We start from the raw sequence: 18,870 nt of genomic DNA on the forward strand, positions 1-18,870 counted from the left end.
TGCATGTTGAGGGCCAAGCGTTGAAAGGTAGTATCAGGAACAATGTCAGGAGCATCAGTAGCCAAGGAATATTAGGGGAAGAAAAGTACTTAAAAATCACAAGGCTTTTTAAGCAGTGGGTGGGGAAAAACCCATGAATGGTCTTACTTTTGAGATGCATCTCAGTGGATGTGGAGCTGATAGGAAGTGCGCAGTTGGGGAAGGATATGAAGCAGTGCCTGCATAATCTGCCTCTTCAAGTAATCAAATGGATACCAGTGTCAAATCTGAGAAGTGTCTGTAAGCATTTGTTCTGTTTTTGCAGTCTGTCTATCAAACCTAGTATCAGCAAATATGAAATATAAAATTTTTGTGCCCAGTAAGCTATACAGTTACTGGAAACTTAGGCAAGCAGAACACTCATGTTGATCAAATATAGCATGGGTGGGGCTGTGCCCTGTGAATCTCAAACTGATGTATTTCTAGATTATCTGTATTAAAACGGAGTGTTTACAGCAGCAGATACACAAGCTTGTTACAAAAATATTTTTACTTTCTTTAATTTGTGGTTATTATTAGGTTATTTTTTTGTCAGGATGCTTTTGCGTCATCTTTTAATCTTTCTCCTTCGTTTGCTTTTTCATGACAGGCAAATAAAAATTTATTAATATCTATGTGCACAAATCTGTCTAGCATATACAAACAGAGCTACTAATTGTTAGGCATGAAGTAAATCATCTTACAGAATAACCCTTTCAAATAAAGTTGCTTGAAAACATGGGCCATGTTCTTTATAATGTAATGATGCAGGCTCACAGACATGAACATGCTTCAAACTGGCCATAAAGCAGTCCACAATATCGAAGGCCAGCAGCAGCTGTTGCACAGCAGAATACTCATGGGCTTCAGCTAAATCATCTCATGGATCATCTAAAGACAAATAAAATACTGCTTGCTGTGGACTTGTGATCAAAGTGGTTTGTGGAATGGCTAGTGTAGAGTAATATATCCTTTTATTATTATTATTATTATCTACTTGTATGGGGTAAAATTAGATGGGTCTATGAAACATTAAAAAATCTCATGAGCTGTTCAAACTGTTCAGACCACAGTCTGGTTGATGTGATGGTCCTCGTGCAGCATCAATCCTGAGCAAATGAGTGCTGTGTGACAATGTTCTTCCTGAAAACCTGAAGAAATGTCTTAGAAGTCTAAGAAGGAGACAAATACAAGGTTTAGCCAGTTTGAAAATGTTAGTATACTGCACTGTCTACAGTCAGTGGCTTACCTGTACCCATCTCAGAACATCTGCATTATTATTCTAAAAAGAAAATAAAGAAAGAACTAAAACTTTTGTCACCAGTAACAAGTGTGAGATCAAGCAGTGCATTGGTTTGAATTTGGTGCAGGAAAACTGGAAGATTAGGAAAAGAATGGACAGCTAGCACAGGAAGCCAAAGATGTGTGAGGTAATTGAAAGAGTTAAAGGCCAGATACTGCGCTTTCAGGAAGGGAGAGTTGGGGGGAGCTTCCCACTCCACTGCCATGCCATAAGCTCTAGGTTCTAGGATGATAAAGTATCGTTTGGGCTGTGGGAGAGCTCTTTGAATCCTCTGTGCTCATGCTGTGTGCTTTAATTCCCATTCTTGTATTCTTTCCATGACTCACGTCCTTTACAAAACTGAGATAATTTTTGCATGTGCTGGCATTCAGAGGAGATACTGTGAACAAAAGTATGGAGTCTTAATTCTACTTTTTTTTTTTTTTTGAAAATTATGAATTACAGATATGTAACATAGTTCTTGATCTTTGCACTTTCTTAAGCTATAAGACCCTCTATAAACTACTCTTAAGATGGGTGATCTGCAGAAAACTGTAGAGAGTTTTCTTTCTCATAACATGTAGGAAAAATAAATTTGTAAGATATCTCTCTGGAAACACAAACCTCATCCAGAGTCAAAATTTTCAGTGCTCTTTAAAACAAAAATTGGAATTTATATAAATACATACTTTCCTTCACACGTGAACAGGTCATGGTCCTCATGAGAAAAGGTTCTTTGGGGATAGTTATCTCCTGAAATTGTCAGTCAGATCTTTATTCCAGTCCCAGTAATTTCTGTTCTGTTCCTTTTCCCTAATAAAACTCTTACCTCTCTGCGCAAAATATAGAGAGCGCTGTGGGTTAACAGCCAGGGCTTTAAAATTACCTATGGTTGATGCGGCTATATTGGATAAAACATCGCCCTGTGGTTTAAATTTCCATGCACTGGAGTTTATAGAATTTGTTTTTCTGAAATGCTGTTTATGTCAAAAATTATTTCCTTACTAAGATTTAATCAAAGCTGGGAGGAATTTACTCAGGTGACAATGGATGATCTGGATTTGTTGAGGGGGCCCAGAATAGATGGTTCAGTAGTAAGACTTTTTATTTTTTATTTTTTTTTCAAATGTAGCCAGTTCAACATTCTCATAGGCAGCACATGATGAAGGGTGATGCATTTCAAATGCTGGTACCCTCAAATGCCTGCTAGATGACATATGAGATGTGTGTCTTGGAAGGTTTAAGTGCCATCACCCTGTCCTGGACACCCCTTTTGAAGTTCCTGGCCCAAGGCTACGGGGCAGTTGGAATTGCTGCCTTGTTTGATCTGCTAGGAGTGGTTTGATGCCTGTGCCTATGAAGATTCCTACACAGACTAACCTGTCTGTTCAATGCTGTTCATTGACTATGAGAAACGACCCCTCATTTTTAGGGTCATCCTTGCATCTCATGAGTACTGAATACAACCATCCCATGTATATCTTTTCTAACTCCAAAAGCAAGGGAAGAATTGATGTTTTCTGGGCTAAAATCAAAAATCAAACTGATGAACTGTGAAAAATAACAGAACATTTTATTTTGTAAGTTATAGTACTGTATGTTTAGACCTAGCATGTTTTTGCTGTCATTTGAGTGCCAGTACTCTTACCTTAAACCAGTTTTTAAGACTGAAATAACCTAGATTCACATCTCTGTGGATGTCTCCTCACTACTACCAGTAAGCACTGTAGATGGTGCTTTTCTTCCACACTGCATCTTGTTCCAGTGTGTCCCTTAAAAGCATAGGTCAGCAACAGCTTAGAAAATACGACCAACACATCGGAAATGGTGATGTTTGGTTATAATAAGAATAGCCAGGGAACTTAAAAGGTATTTTTAAAATGAATCAAATTAATGGCTCAATAGTCAACTGCACTTACAAATTACTTGCTCTATTTTCTTAACTGTTTTTCCTCTTTAAATAAATTTCTCTCTGGTTTAATAAAAGAAGAGCAGCTTATGGAAGGCCTGGATAGATGCACCTCTATGTCAGCACAAGGGAAAGGACAGATGTTTAGGAGTGGGAGAAGGGGAAGGGAGGAGATGGAATTTTGCTTCCTATTAACTGACTTTGTTCTTGCATAAGAGCCATTTCCTCTCTGAAGGGGAGGACATGTCCTTGAAGGAAGGTTTTTTTGTTGTTTTTTTTTTGGTATGAACTTCTTTTGAAGTAGTTCTTTAGATTATAAAATATGTTTTAAATGAAAGAAGAAATCTGGAAGATATTTTGAAAACTTCTGTGAAGAAAAGATGTAATTGTGCAGATTTGTCAGAATAAGCTCATGGATTCCAGCTTTGTTTACTTTTAGTACATCTTCTTTTAAGATAATCCCTATTGAGTTACTTTTCAAGACACTGTCAGGAAGGGCATGTTGAAATTCAGTTGAATATTTGCTGTAATGGGTGAGATATGTGGGTTGGGAATTATTAGTTTGAATTCTCTAATAGTTGCCAGGGATACCTGGTAATATGTATGGTTGTCATCACTTGAAACAGATGCTGCTTCTGTAGAATGATAAAGAACAATGAAGTGTGCTACTGTATTCTTTGATCAACCAAATGTCTCGATTTACGAGTGATATCCTTGTTCTCCAGCTTCTTTCAGTCACTGTGTCTCCCATGCCCTTTCTGCAATGCAGAGCAGCTGCTTGGGGTTTGAAACTTCCCATTGTACAACAGGGCACATTGCTTTGCCTGGTTTGAAATCAGCTGAATGGCTTAACCTTTCTGGCCTTCTCCTCATGCCCCATTTCCATAGTTGTGCCCTCTGACAAGCTGTTGGTTTGAAGCTGAGTTTGGGGGTCCTTCTGCCTCTCTGTGCTGTGCCAAGGCTTGAGCCTCCACAGCACAGCTCACAGAGGAGAGCGTTGGTCAACTCCTCTGCCGTCACACCAGATGTGTTGAGGAGGTCAAAGCTCACCCTTACAGGGCAGGAAGATTTGCTCTCCTGTTGTTCTTTGAAATTCTAATTAGTGACATGCCTTCGGGAGCTGCAGCAGCCAGCTAATGCGCCCCAGTTTTGCGGTGCTGGGGTTCAACAGCAGCAGTCAGGTCAATTAGCAGTTCATGGGAAATAAAGATGTCCAGAAATGTGCAGAGCATTTGCTTCTGTGCTCATCACAGAGACTGATCAGTAGTGGAGCCTTTTCTGGTTTGGTAATTACTCTTGTTTGGACTCTACACAGGGAGCACAGTAATATTTGGCTTCTAAAATGATGATTTGACGTAGCTGCTTATTCCTTTTACAAGTGTTTTACAGTGATCTGCTGTATATTTATGCAGCCTGGGAACATACCCATAATTTATCCATTATAATGGATAATATCTATTAATTGAAGACTTTAGCTAACAAAAAAAGCAAAAAAATTAAGTTGGGGGGGTTTGCCTGGGTTTTTTCCTCCTCTTTTTTTAAGGAAATATCAAACTGCTTTCTTCTGTTTGGACTGCTACTCGGTCTAAGAGAAGTTACAAAGTTTATGATATTTTGAAAGTAACTGTTTTCTCAAGTGTTCATTCTGACTGGTCCACTGCATCTGCTTAAAGGCCGATACTTGCAGGATAGTAAAAATATGAATTATATTATAAGTCCATTTACTTTTCCAAAGAAAAAGCTTTTCTTCATGGATGAATGTCCGTTTACCTTGGTTTCTTTTTTGTATGCTGCATAGGTATGCATGTAGGACCTTTCCCAGCTCCTTAAAACAGATGGAGATTTATGTTTTGAACATGAGGGTTTTAATAAAAGAGTGTTACACAGTCCTTCCAGCCTGAGGAAGGTGTCACAGGTCTGGGTTTGTAAAGTCCTGCTGAGAGACCATTGGATGTGCTGGCCTGTGGAGTCATTAAAATCAATTTTCTGCATATAGGGAGGTACAGTTTTGGATGGTAGTATTAAAGGTATTTTTGTTGAGTCCTAATCTGTTGTCTCTGGATCTCCATTTGATTATGTACCTTATTTGCTATTGAATTCCCCTGCAGTTCTTTGCATCATCCAGAATGAATATAGTACTAACAATGAAGTGTACACTTTTGCTTTTACCAAATTGTTAATTAAAACAATATGCAAAATTGTCATTTAGGGGATGCTTTATTATTGTAATCTTAACTGTTCCTTTCAGTTCAGTAATAATTGTGGATACATTTCATTACTAAAGTGTTTTTAGGGTTTTTTTACTAATTCATGGTAGGACTTTTGGTTGTGTTGTGAAAGTAGTAATTATGATGCTTTATTTTAGTTGGTTCAGCTCTTGGCCCATCAGTAGTGAGTATCATGTTTTAACTGAGTGAAAGTTGCCATTAAACTCCCTAATCTCTTTGACAGTGAATTCATTGGAGGAATTTGGCTCAGTATTTCTTTTGTTTACATGTATTTTGAAAGTTATTAAGGTTTTTTGTTTTGTTTTTTTTATGGAAAATCAGAGTATAAGGATTGTGGCTTGTATTAAATTTTTTCTCCTTGATATGTCTTCCTAAGAATACTGGAAACTAAAGTTTAGATTTAATAGAATCACAGTAATAATATCAGTTATTTAGCTTTGCATTTAATTTTGCTGTATTTATTTTCTAGAATATGAACTTAAATGAACTATATAATACAAGTGAATTTTTGTAAACCTCTATTAGAAGTTCCTTACAGAGATTTTAGGAAGTCTTAGACAGGTTGGATAAGGAATTCAGTACCTTGGTGATTGAGTGACATACTCTTTTACAGGTTTGTTGTTTTTTTTTAAGTGACTGGCCTATGATTTATTAGAACAGCCAAATACGAAGTTCTGTTATTTGTTATTTTGGCTTGGCAGAAATAATGCAAAGAACTGTCAAAGGCAAAGAGTAAGCAGAAGCTGTAATTTCCTTTTTTACCACTGAAGAATAGATTTGGCTGGGTTAGGCCTTCAATGCTAATCTATCTCTGTGTGGCCAAACAGATTTTTGGAACCTTTTTGTACTGCATTTATTTTCTCTTCACTTCAGGCCAAATCTTATAAGGTTGTATGTTTTTTGGCACATCCAGGGTGGTGATGTGAAAAAAGTTAAAGAGAAGGAATTGAATTTAAGAACTCTGATCTAGATCATTTAAACTGAGACTGCCACTTGATGCAATTAGGTCATTTTTAACAGTACTTGTATGTTCAACTGTGGACTTTTTTTTTTAACTTTGAAACTTGCTTTAATATTAAGGGTCATAGTTAAAATTCTTCAACAGTTCCCCAAGAATATATTGCAGAATTTTACCATGGTTTTAACTTTTTAGGTTAATTCAGTTGGCTGTTTAAATAAAGTTCATTTCAGTCTTCCTTGTACTTGTAAGCATGTTTTTCATAGGAAGTGCATTCCTTCTTGTGATTTTAATAGGACCATGCTCCTTGCTAATGATTAGTAATGATTTCTGTCCTGAAGCATTCATTTGATATTTGTGCTAATATCCATTCTTTATTCGCCTGAACATGTTTGTTAGAATGTCTTCAGTATTTCAAAATGATGGGATAGATGTACTTGTGCTGTACATGCCTCTTCCTGTGGCTTTTAGTTCAGAACAAAGCATTTCAGTGTCTCTTTCTGCTCTGCTTTGCCTCTGTATAGATGACAGCATCTCAGCTGCGAGCACCTCCGATGTCCAGGACCGTCTTTCAGCCTTGGAGCTGAGAGTGCAGCAACAAGAAGATGAAATCACCGTGCTAAAAGCAGCCTTGGCTGATGTGCTGAGGCGTCTTGCTATCTCTGAAGACCATGTAGCTTCTGTGAGAAAATCAGCACCAAGTAAAGGTAAGCCCAAATTTGGTAAACTCTTTCTAGAGTCAGACTGTGTTATCACGTCAGAATGTTCTCCATTGGTCACTCATCTTTCCCTTTTCTGTCTCATTTGGGAAGGCTGATCTATTTTGAGCTGGAGGGGTTAGGTTTATAATAGTGGCTTAAATACATACAGCCAACAGATATTGGAAATATGCTTATTAATTATGATGTTTGCTAACATTTTTATGTTCTTGATACCCTAAAAATTTTCCTTACTTCTTGCTAAAAAGTTCCTGTTTTAATTTCAGTGGTGGAATGTTAACCTGCCACTGGAGGCTCTGGGGCTTATGGACAGTTTTGAGTCTTAGATTTGACTTTGCCTGGAAATTATTCGACTGAAAAGGCATATTAGAGATTATGTTTTCTCTTGTTCCTAAATTATAACCAAAACAAAAACCAAAATGGATTGCTACCAAATAAGAAGGCTTTCTGAATGTAGTTAATTTTTGTTCGTGTACAAAGATAACTCGCCACCAGTAGATCTCATGTAAGAAATGGCCATGTAGCAGCAATATCTCTTTTGGTTAGTCACTAGTAACTTTTATATTGCAGTACTGAAAATGCAGGATTGTTTAAAAGTAAAGAAACTGGATGCTTTTTGCACTAATTTTCATATGCTTCCCTTCCCCCCTGCCCCCCCGTGGACATTTTATTTTGTATTCTGGAGAAGTATTTGAATTGAGTTTTGAACTTACTCCAACTTAAAGCTGTGTATTTGAAGAGAATTATGGCTGTGTATGTTTCTGGCATATATCAGGTCTCTGATTCTATAAAATATGAGGTTATATTTCAAATAAATCATGGTTTTAATTCACCATAATTGCATGTAACCACATCAAACCCTGCAGCGCAGAGATCTCTGGGATCAATCCCTGTGTGAGTGTTGCAGTGCACCTATTACACCTGTGCCAATTTAACACTGAACTGATACAATGTAGCCTATGCTTGTTCGGGTGACCGCTTTATATAGGCTGAAAATGCTGAAAGTTTGAATTATTTTAGATATGACAGAGGGATCAAATTCCTTACTTAAGTGTTTTTGCAGTCTCTCTGCCAGATGGAAGGAAGTCATGATGCTTAATTGGCTTGGGCTCTGAATCCTGCCATTCTCTCTTGCTTGCTAAATGGTAGACTGTTGTCATCTCTGCTTATAAATGCAGCTTTTATCCACCCAATTTGCATGTCTAGCCTCATGAAGATTGAAGCTTCTTTTTTGATCTCCTTTTAAATATAGCTTTAGCACCTATTTTGACTAAATCACTCTGCTGTTTGCTGTCCATTATGAGAAAATGTCCAAGTGAAAAACCATGGGGAAAACATGTCCATAGTGCCTTATTTTTCCTATTTAAATGCAGAGGAGCTGGAATGTGCGCTTTGGCTTGGACTGTCTAACACCCAGCAAGCTTTGTGTACAGGCAGGCAAACTTCCTGTGTTCTGCAAAATGCCTTGAGGCTATCTCCTTTCTGGGGGTCTTGGGACCATACTGAATTCTATAAGTCCATTTGTTCAGTGAGAAATAAACTAATTATTTGGGGGAGGCAGAGCAGAGGGAGGGTGGAATGTCTAAATATCTTCAGTTTGGTCATATTATATCTCTACAAATGAAGGGCAACAGCATGGAACTGTGAAGAAAGAGATGGGAACAGGGACAGATACATACATGCATGATCTAATTCACTGAACTTAAATGAATTATGACTAATTGGCACTGTGTTTAATTGGTGATGGATGTGTTCCCATTGTGTTCAGCTACCCAATACCACCAGAAAACACATTAACTTCACTTGTAATCATGAAATCAGCTGTACATAGAATTCACAGAAGAAAATGTTTACAGAGACTGGAATTTTAAGAGACTAAAATTAGACTTGAGGAATAAACTTGGGATTAAAACAACTTCATACATTGCTTTTTGCAATGCCCTAGGTTCTACCTTTGATTTCTGTATTTTAAATTCTTTAAATGGCCAAAAAACTCTTGAAATGTTTTAACAGAGAGAAGTGTGTTATTTTTTTTTATAAGTAGGATTAGAAGATGATCTGAATTATCATACAAAAATAATACTCAAATAAGTAACTGTTAGGTTTTCTTTGAAGTATTATGCATGTATATAACAAACTAACTAGTCAAGCCAAGACTTCTGCAAAAGTAACTGTATTCCTCCAAAACTCATTTTGGTGTTTGTGATCCTGTCAAGAATCTGGATTTATGCATTACAATAATTGCACTTTCATGTAAAATATTATAGGTTAATTTTCTTATAAGAAATATGCTGAGGCTTTCAATCACAGAAGTATTTTTCTCTGCAGCAGCCCTTAAATACATACTGACATAAATAACGAGTAAAGAGAATAGATGTGTATATATACTTCTGAATACATGGGGAGTGATGTGTTTAATCTGAAGTATGGCAACACAGTGAGATAAATACTTTTAAAACAAACTGAATTTAACAAGAAAAATAGTACCAGAAAAAGCCATCCTGAATCTTTCCATCAAACTAAGGCAATAACTAACCTAGTTTGAAGGGTGGCTTTTCTACTTTTTGCTAAAATGAGTTTTCTAAAACCTCTCAATTTTTTTTTTTATTGTTGCCACCTCAGCAGTGCCTTTGAAACGAGATTTTTCATAGGCTATAAATAAGTGTTGTGAGCCAAGAGTGAATCACACTGAAAGAGACAAATCCATCCTGATCGCTTTTTAACTGATTTTTCTTACTCTGAAGTTGATGGCTTGACTTAGTGAAAAAAGCAATCACTTTGTCCTTTGTCTTGTTTGTCTGCATGGGACATATGGTGATCTAATTCTGTTCTTAATTTCTTTTATTTTAGATTGACAGATTGAAACAGTAGATGAAGATAAAGTTTATGTATTATCCTTTAAATCTTTGTTTATCTTTTTTCCCCTACATTTCTGTCACATGCTTGTTTTGAGCTTAGTCCAGTCTCCAGCGAAAAAACTGACACGGTTTGGGTAGATTTATATTTCTAACTGATGGGCTCTCAGTCAGGAGGTTGCTACCTAATATCTTGTGTGTAAAGTTCTGTCTCAGAAGCAAATGGGTTTTCATACAGGGATTTGCAAACTGTAAAAGACAAGATAAAGGGCAAGTTTTTTAGGCACCTTAGTGTCTCCTAGTAAAGCATGAAGTAGAGATACTGTATAGGGAAAATACCTCTAGTAGGGATCGCAACATGATTAGCATTAGTCTGTATTTCACAGTGAAAAGCAGGCTGAGAGTGTTTGCACATAACATCCCAATGCAAAGTTATTCTAAACAGAGCAAATCTTTTCAATATAAAAAAACTGTGATAGTGCTTCTTCATCTCTGCAGACAGCTAAGAATAACTACACAGAGGAGAAATTACTAGGTCCAAAGATAGTGTTGAGGATTAGAAATGTGAAAGGGCTTGGTAAGGGATCATGTCCCAGCAGTTACAGGGCTTGTAGGGATCATAGTGTGAGAATGAGTTTATGAGTTTAATTTCTTTTCTTTCTCTCTTTTATTTTTAAATAGATGGCTTGGTAAGAAGAATTTCTTTGGTGGGAAATTATTTGCATTTGGCAGCTCTGCACTCTTGTTGCCACATGCCTCTGCTGTAGATGCATGATTGATGCTGTTAGCATTAACAAAAAATTCCAAAAACAAAGATTACCTGGACACTGAAGAAAAGGAAAGCATAAAGCAGTCTGGTACTTCTGGCTGCCAGCAAGATAGATTGGCTCACAGCTGGTGCCTGGTAAACCTATTAAAATCTTCTAGGGTGTCAAAATGTGTGTAACGGGAGAATTCATCCCTCAGGCTCTGGGTGTGCAGGCAAGTTTGTGGCACCAGTGAAATATCTCAGACTAATCATTTCACTGGAGTATGAGCTTGTGCCTGAAAAAGTACATATGATGTTGGCCTGTAGAGAAACAAAGAGTTCATGTCCTTTTTCTGGACTCAGAAATAATGAGGAGACTTGACGAAGGTTAAACCTTTGGAGAAATGTTTCCTATTGCTTGGGCAGGAATTAATGTTAAATAGCTTGTATGCAAATTCAACAAGTGAAATTGGAATAGTGGATGACAATTTGCAGGGAGGGTTTCCCATGACAATGAAGAGTGGCAAACTGAGAGGCATTTTATTTTACTTAAAGCAGTGAACTTGGGGACCTGCAAAAGCAGGTATGTACTGGAAATGCAGTTGGTAGGGGTTTTTTACTTGTTTTTTACTTTCCTTTGTGCAGTGGGCTTTTATAAGAGGAGCCCATTGAGTTTTCCTTCTTTTCCTGCTCCCTCCTCTTGTATGAAATAGCATGTCTCATCAAATTTCCATTTCATTCCACTTGTGTAAGTACTTCAGATGTCATTTTTACCTTATCTCAACAATGGTTTCATTTCACCAACATTAAGTCATTTTGTTTTATGTTAACAAAAAGTGACTCCAGGCGTTCAGCAAGCTTCATTAATGAAAGCATGAGACAGATTTTTGTGTTTTTTAGTCTTTACACTATTCAGTAAGCAGAATTGTTCTAATAACTGAGTACATCTTTATGTTGTCTATCAGTAAATGTTAAAGAAACAGACAATAGAAGTTTATATAGGAAAATGCTTATGGTAGTGGTGTGATATAGGTTCTTATCCAAAATATTAAAGCTAAGCTGGCAAGCTTGTATGTGGGTTATTTTACTCATGGGAAAAGTCCTATTGAAGTCTGCAGGCTGTATGCTCACATAACAAATAATGGTACTCTTGAGGTCTTAATGCATTTCCCAGGTACTGGTTTTAGTGCCATCTGTTCTTTCTGCATTTCTTCCCATTTTTTCCTATCTTCTGCTATGACTTACTGAATATTTTCTTTTTCTTCTGTTACACTTCCTGTTCTTGATGTTTTTCGTATATTTTCCTTTATTTAAAGAATTTGGATCTAGAGGGCATTCATGAGCTAAGGGTCACTAGCCAGCTAAACCAAGTTTAGGAAGAAGAAGTGAAGAACAAGGCTCAGAGGTTTTTTTAAAGTTCTGTAACCTAATCTTGTTCATTGTAGAGGAATATTTTCAGTTGTGGTTTTAAGTATACTTATTCTTTTTCCATATGCTTACAGTTTTGGGTATGTTTTGTGCATCTGTGTTCTTCTTTTAGAACAGTGTGAGCAAATCATCTTGAGTGGTACTCTGCTATTCTCCATGATGTTTATCAAACTAAGAAGTGTAATGCTGAAAGAGTTCAATATTGTCACTAAATTTTTCAAATGAAAACTCTTATTTATTTGAGTAGCTTTTTCATCAGTTGTTTGCCAGAGTATATCAAATTGTTTCAATTTACGTAGTTAAGATTTTATTTCCTCTGCTTAAAATTAGCCCATTTCACAATTGGTTGAGCATGTAGATGGTGCTTCTGGGAAAGTATATAAAATAATACAGAAGGGAGAAGGAAAAGAGCTGTGTGATTTGAATAAGCAATTGGACAAACAAGTCTTCAGTTTTCTGTAGTATGTTTTAAAATGCCTGCCATGGCTCCCCTAACACCTGAAAAATTAGTTTTATATCCCTGTGAGGATCATTTAAAGTTAGAAATATATGGGTTAAGTAATTATTTATAAAAATCTTGTTGGAAATCTAAAAATAAATATTTAATTACTCTTAACATCTAAGTTAGTTTATTTACCTACTTATGTACCTCCTAGGACAGATGCCCTTGGAGCTCAAGTTGTTTATGCATTAGCTATACACTCTCAAACTGTTGCTTATTGACATGCCTCTATTTGGCTAGTTCTTTTCCTTTTACTAGGAAATGACAAATAATGTATGTTTAATAGCTGTCAGTTGAAATTTGGCTTCCATTGAAAGATAATAAAAGAATGTTTAGTTTTTTCAGCTAGTTGTAATTACTATAAGAATCATAAAGTTTGTTGAAACTTAGTTGTCTTAAAATTTGATTATTAAACAAGAAGCATAACCCAATGGTAGTGAACTGATTTATCCTGATTTGTTTTGTTCATTATTTGAAACTTGAACTGTCTTTGTGTGATAGAAGGACACTTTTTCAACTTAAGAAGTTTTAATCAAAATTTGACTCTTAGTATGTAAGTGAAGTAGTTGAATAAAACAGAGTGCTGAAGAAAATACTGTACAGAATACAGTACTCTCTTGGAAAAGAGTTTTTGTGCTCCCAGGCTACTTCTTTGCCAGCATCTTCCATGGGCTGAGGGACTTGACATCCTTTGAGAGTCTGGAAGCAGAGCCATGACTAAAGTTAGCTGCTTTTGTACAATTCATTGCAACGCCTTAAACTAAGTCTAAGATTTGTCATAATTTCTATTGATTTTGATGTTGTTCTATTAGGAAGGAAGTGCAGATAAAATCTTACATTCTGCTATACTTACAAACTATTTCTGGCTGGTTTTCCACAGCTTACTCTGCGGGCTTTCTGGTGAGTTACTCACACTGTGCACTTCTTTAGTAAGAGTACCAAATTGGTTTTCTGTCATTCCAGGCAGAAAACCCCATGGCATTTAATATGTTTATAATCTTGAATCACATTTTGCTGGAAGTCAAGTGGTTCAAGGTTGTTGAAGGATTTGGTTTTTGTAAGCCTTAATGGGAAAAAAAGAGAAAAATCTACTTTTAAGAGATCGACTTTTTGATTTTTGTAAGGTGTTATTTCTTGAGCTTTTTCTTTTAAATCCACTTCAATTAAGTGCCCAGAAAAGTAACTTTAATGTGGCTGCAGCTACTTATTTTAAATTAAAATTACCTGAAGAAGAGAAACAAGTGTTTGGTTTTTTTCTTGTAAAAAAAAGGCAGTTTACCTATCAGAATATTAGTAAATACAAAGATATTGAGGAAATTGTTTCAGTTAATATATTTGATAACAGAATAAACTACATTTTAATGTAAAATATTCTAAGTTTTGGGTTTGGGAAGAAAAGTGAGTTACTAATTGATTCTCAGCTCTAGCACCTTGTAAGTATGTTTGGAGGGAAAAGCTCTCATGTTATCACAAGACACACATTTTCAAACTTACCACTCTCTCTAACAGCTTGGCTTCATTTTTTCCCTAGTTAGCTAATCAAAGCTGATAAAGAATTTGAAATAGATTTCTGGTTTATTGTGGTCTGTTTTTTCTAATCCTACTTATCTTTCATTCACACATTTGTGTACTTGACAGATGTTAATAAAATGTTTCTTTTGAACCCTACAGATACTTTTCTGTGAAAATTATCAGAACAGAGATGAATCTGTTCCATAAAATACATTTTTACCACTTTGATCTCTGACAGTTTGGCTTTAATCCTGGTCACCATGCACTGCCTTTCATTCTACATTCAGTTTATGTCTGGCTTTTGTTCCAAACTAGCAGATAAAGCTAAGTGCTATTCAGTCCAAAAAATTTCAGACTGTTTATGCTAGGAGGTGGCGTGTGACATGGTATTGGCAGAGATGTGCAGCGCAGTGCTAGGACAACCAATTGTTTCAGTGTATTGATCTGGAATTCGTGTTCTCCTGTGCCACTTCATTATTTCCAGGTCTCTGGAGCAAAAGCACTTGACTACTATGAAGGACTATCTCTGCAGCAATGAAAGTTATTGTGTTGTTAATTTTTGACATCTTTTGACTGCAGAGATGTCCTGTGTTTTGGAGTGGTGGGTCAGCTTCCTTGCACTTCTGACCCAGCTGGGAAGATCCCCCTGGTGTGTCTCTGTCAATAGCCAGGCTTCACTGGGATGTGCACAGAACTTCAACTCGCCTTTCCTTTTCATGGTTTAAAATATAAATGCATTTTCTTTACATATAATTGCAGATGATTAATTGAATTTTTTTTCTTCCCTTTAAAAGCAGTTATTCTAAAGTCACTTTTGACTATCTAATTAACATGCAGTATATAGAGAATTTTGACGGTGTCTTGTTTCTTATGGGTGTTGAGTGTGGGGTTTGGGGATTTTTGTTTGTTGGGGGGTTTTTGGTGCTTTTTTTCTCTTTTACATTTTATTGCACATTGAGTGTGTCACGCTGACCAAGATTTTGTTTTGGAGTGTAAGAAAGCCTGATATATTTTTTGACACTTGAAAAAGAAAATTGTCACTGCAGTTTTTAATCTGGGTTATGTTTAACTGTTAGTCATTTTGCAGAAATAGTTTTTACTTCAATTCAAAAATTTTAATCTCAAGTGGGATTTTGCATGTCACTTGTTGACATTAGGAAGTACTTTGCCAATCTACCATCAATATCCACCTTACTGGAAAACAATCCCAAAGCTGCTGTCTGGATCCCTTTTTTGTTGTTATTGTATTCATCATTACATGGAGCAGTGCACATTCCTGTCATGGGTATACGCTGATGTAGAGTTTTATTTGTAATCAGTTTTGTCCCTGGACATATTCAGGAAGTAACACTTTCCATACCTAGTAGGGGGAAATATTCTAGATGTAGTCAGTAAACAAAATAGCAGTGTGCTGCTTGCACACTGACAGTGTGTTCGTCATCTTAATAAGTTCCTGTGCCTGTTGTGTAGCAGTGTTGTCCTTTATGCATCCTACTGAATGCCTTACCCACCACGCTGGGAATTACTGCTGTTACGTCTCCTGATTCACATTTCTGGAAAGCCATGCTAGAGCTGGTTGGAGAGACATTAATCTATTTCAATGAGCAGACAGAGATGTTAAGGTCATATACAGTTCAAGAGTGAATCATGGGCCTTGATATTATGCATCTCCACAAAGAAGATGACTTTGTCACTGAAAATAAAAGAAGCTAATTTATAGGCTTCTATAGTAAATGTGCTTTCTAAGCTCAGGAGCTTTTGTTCTTGCATCTGAGTTACATGGGGTAAAAAAAAATCTCTTGAGCTTTTGAGCAGTATATTAAAACAAATTCAAGAACAAAATTTTTATTCTAAATGTTTATGTTGCAAATAAAACAGTCTCTAAAAACTACCAGTTAGAAAGAGTCATGCCAAATTGATTTATACGGAATTTAGGAAGAACAATGATCTTTGAAGCGTTTTTTGGTTTTAAGTGTGTCTTAACTTTTTTTCACATTTCCTTTATTCTCGTTTCTGCCTGAGATATTCCACATGCTCCTTTTGGCTTTCCTGATCGGAATTTCAGATGTGATAGCATGCTACTTGGTGCATTTGAAGTAGTGTTTGGTTTGTGTAGGCCAGCCCATTTCTGCATTCATCCAAATAGTTCTGACATCTAATATTCCCTTGATGAATATCTCTTGTATATAATGTGGTAGTTTAAAATAAGAATCAATTTGCCTCTCAACCTGCTTGAAAGAGCTGTGCTGTGACACATGGCTGGTAGTGTTCAAATGAGGCATCTGTGTGCGTTTGTCCTCTGTTCACAGAGCTGTCGATTTTCCCCAGCTGCTGTTTTACTCCTCACTTTTATCTTCAATGTGTGGCCTCATGCCTTATCTATCTCACGCTATTCAAAGCTTGCCATGAACACAGACCTGTTATTTTTCTGTCGGTCGTGTCCTCCGTGTTTGTTGCTGAAGTCAGAGTGACCAGCCATCACAACCCTATGAGATGGAATAGAAATTTGCTGTCTGTGAAATGGGTATGTGACACAAAGGGGCTCAAAAGTTTCCACTGATTTTTGGATGCTTAATGTGAGATTTGCTCAGTGATCTTTCTCAGGGCACATTATACTTCAGAAGGGAAAAGTACAAGTGTAGCACTTTAAAGGAGGAAGGGGCAAAATTCTCCTCTGATTAAGACATTGGAAATAAAACAGGCACAAAAAAAAAGAAAGGCAGTTAGTGGGAAAGGATAAAATATCAAGTTCAAGCAAAATGCCTTGTATTTCACTGGCATTTTGTGGAAAAGGCAAGTCTGGGAGCTAATTGCCAGGCTAGCATTCAGCTCTGAAAATAGAAGAGCCTGTGCTCCCCCTTGTCTTCCTTGCAATCCCCTCCCACATTCACTGCATAGTTTTAAAATTCTGCAATGAGTGAAGTGGGCATCTGACAGACAGCAGCCTTCTTTACATACACCCTCTTGATTCATCCCTAGAGAGAGTCTGTAATGTTCACTGGATATGGTAGATGTTTCACAGAGTGAGCAGTATCAGAAACTTAATAGCTGTACCATACGGCATATACTGAAAGGTATTTTAAGATGGAAGGGGCAGCTGAAATGAAACTGAAAATCTTGTGGGTTTTTTGTTTGTTTTTTGTTTTATCCTTAGAATCACAACCCTTAAATAACTTGACAATTCTTTCATGAAATCGTAGCAGTAGAGAAACTGACCTCTGTCACAGCGTGCTCTTGCCTGCCTTAGTGTCCCAGGATTCCCAGGTCCAGCTTCTTAGGTTAAGGTTTCATGAATATATGTCACTGGATGTTTGTCCTGAATGCTGAGGCTGCTGCTGTGTGATACCAGGTCCACAACTGAGAGCTTTTTGTTGCTCATGTGGACCTTTGGATATAGCTATAAAACCTTACATTCTTCAATATTGCTTTTTTCTAGGTCAGCCAAGCCTCCGAGAAGCTATCTCAATGTCATGTATAACTAACGGGAGCACAGGAAGCAGGAAAACAAGCCACAGTTCATCCGTTTCTGTTGCCAGAAAAGAAACACTTTCATCTGCTGCAAAAAGGTACCAAATTGTTATTAAAATTAAAATTTTTTTATATATTAAAAAACCCCAAAACCACACAGAGCAAGAGTTTGATATTTTGTCTCTGCACAACACTCAGCAGAGCTGCATGAAGTCCAGTAAGGCGCAAATAAACTTTGGAGATTTACCATGTTGTTGGGCTGTATACAGAACACTTCTAAAAAGAGTTCAAAAATGGGGAGAGTATTTCTGTGGTGTGTAGTGTAGAAATGATTTCTCACTAAGGGAATAGGAAAATGTATTTCCAGTGCAAATGGAAAATTTTTCCTTTTGGTATTCATATGCTCTTTTTTTGTTGGTTTTTTTGTCCCCCCCTCCTTCCTTCCATCAAGGAAATTAAAGGGCAAAACTGACTTCATTGTCTGGAGCCTAAAAAGCAGGCAATAGCAAAATAAATATGAGACAATAGTAAATTGCCTGAGTTAAAGGTTTACATTTTTGGGTAGAAAATCTAACCCCAAATATGGTTACTTAGTCCTTATGAAAAATATCTGTATCAGATCTCAAATGTGAAGAAAAAATATTGCTTGAGTGATTTGGAAGTTAAATGAGCTAGGACCCAAACAGCAGTGGTTTTCCTCCATGTAATACTTCCAGCTTCATACAGTAAACAAAGTGTTTGCTTAACTGCTTTTTTTTCTGTGGGTCTGTTAGACAGTGATTGCATGGGTTCTTCAGCAGTAGGTTTTGCACCTATTCTTGTTTGTTGTGAAGAACAAGCTGCCAGATTTAGCCACAGGGCAGAGAATACTCTAATGTGTAACTCTGGTAAGTTATGTGAACAAATTCTTGGCCGCCGCAGAGTACTCTGGTAGCTCCAGTGGCTGGTTTATCTTCCAGTGTGGATGTAAATACTGTGCTGTACAGCAAGACAGGGAAATTATATACTTCAGGGAATAAAAATGCTGCAAGCAAATATAAACTGTATGAGAACAAATCAGAAGAAGATTTAGTGCGCTTCGGAATTTGGAAAGCGAGGGTAGTGCCCCGCTCTTCTCCACTGTGTAGCATTGCATATCTTTCTTTTTGTTGAATTCTTACATTTACTTTTCAACAATAGATCAGACAGTGATCAGTGTATGTCTCTATCTGCTAGTGCGACATGCACAGGGACAAAAGACATT

The 18,870-nt window shown here is 36.9% G+C and overlaps 1 protein-coding gene across 6 annotated transcripts in view; it reads left to right on the forward strand.

Moving 5' to 3' along the window:
- Positions 1-18,870, forward strand: part of EML4 (EMAP like 4) — a 146,915-nt gene that overhangs the window by 71,397 nt on the left and 56,648 nt on the right. For all 6 annotated transcript variants that reach the window (XM_014252936.2, XM_088052674.1, XM_088052672.1 and 3 more), the window contains exons 2-3: positions 6,920-7,102; positions 17,596-17,725. In XM_014252936.2, coding sequence (XP_014108411.1) covers positions 6,920-7,102; positions 17,596-17,725 — 313 coding nt within the window. The remainder of the gene's footprint in view (positions 1-6,919; positions 7,103-17,595; positions 17,726-18,870) is intronic.

The sequence above is a fragment of the Pseudopodoces humilis genome, chromosome 3, assembly GCF_049639895.1.
Source record: "Pseudopodoces humilis isolate 2021_Gansu_Grassland_sample_001 chromosome 3, ASM4963989v1, whole genome shotgun sequence".
Taxonomy (NCBI): domain Eukaryota; kingdom Metazoa; phylum Chordata; class Aves; order Passeriformes; family Paridae; genus Pseudopodoces; species Pseudopodoces humilis.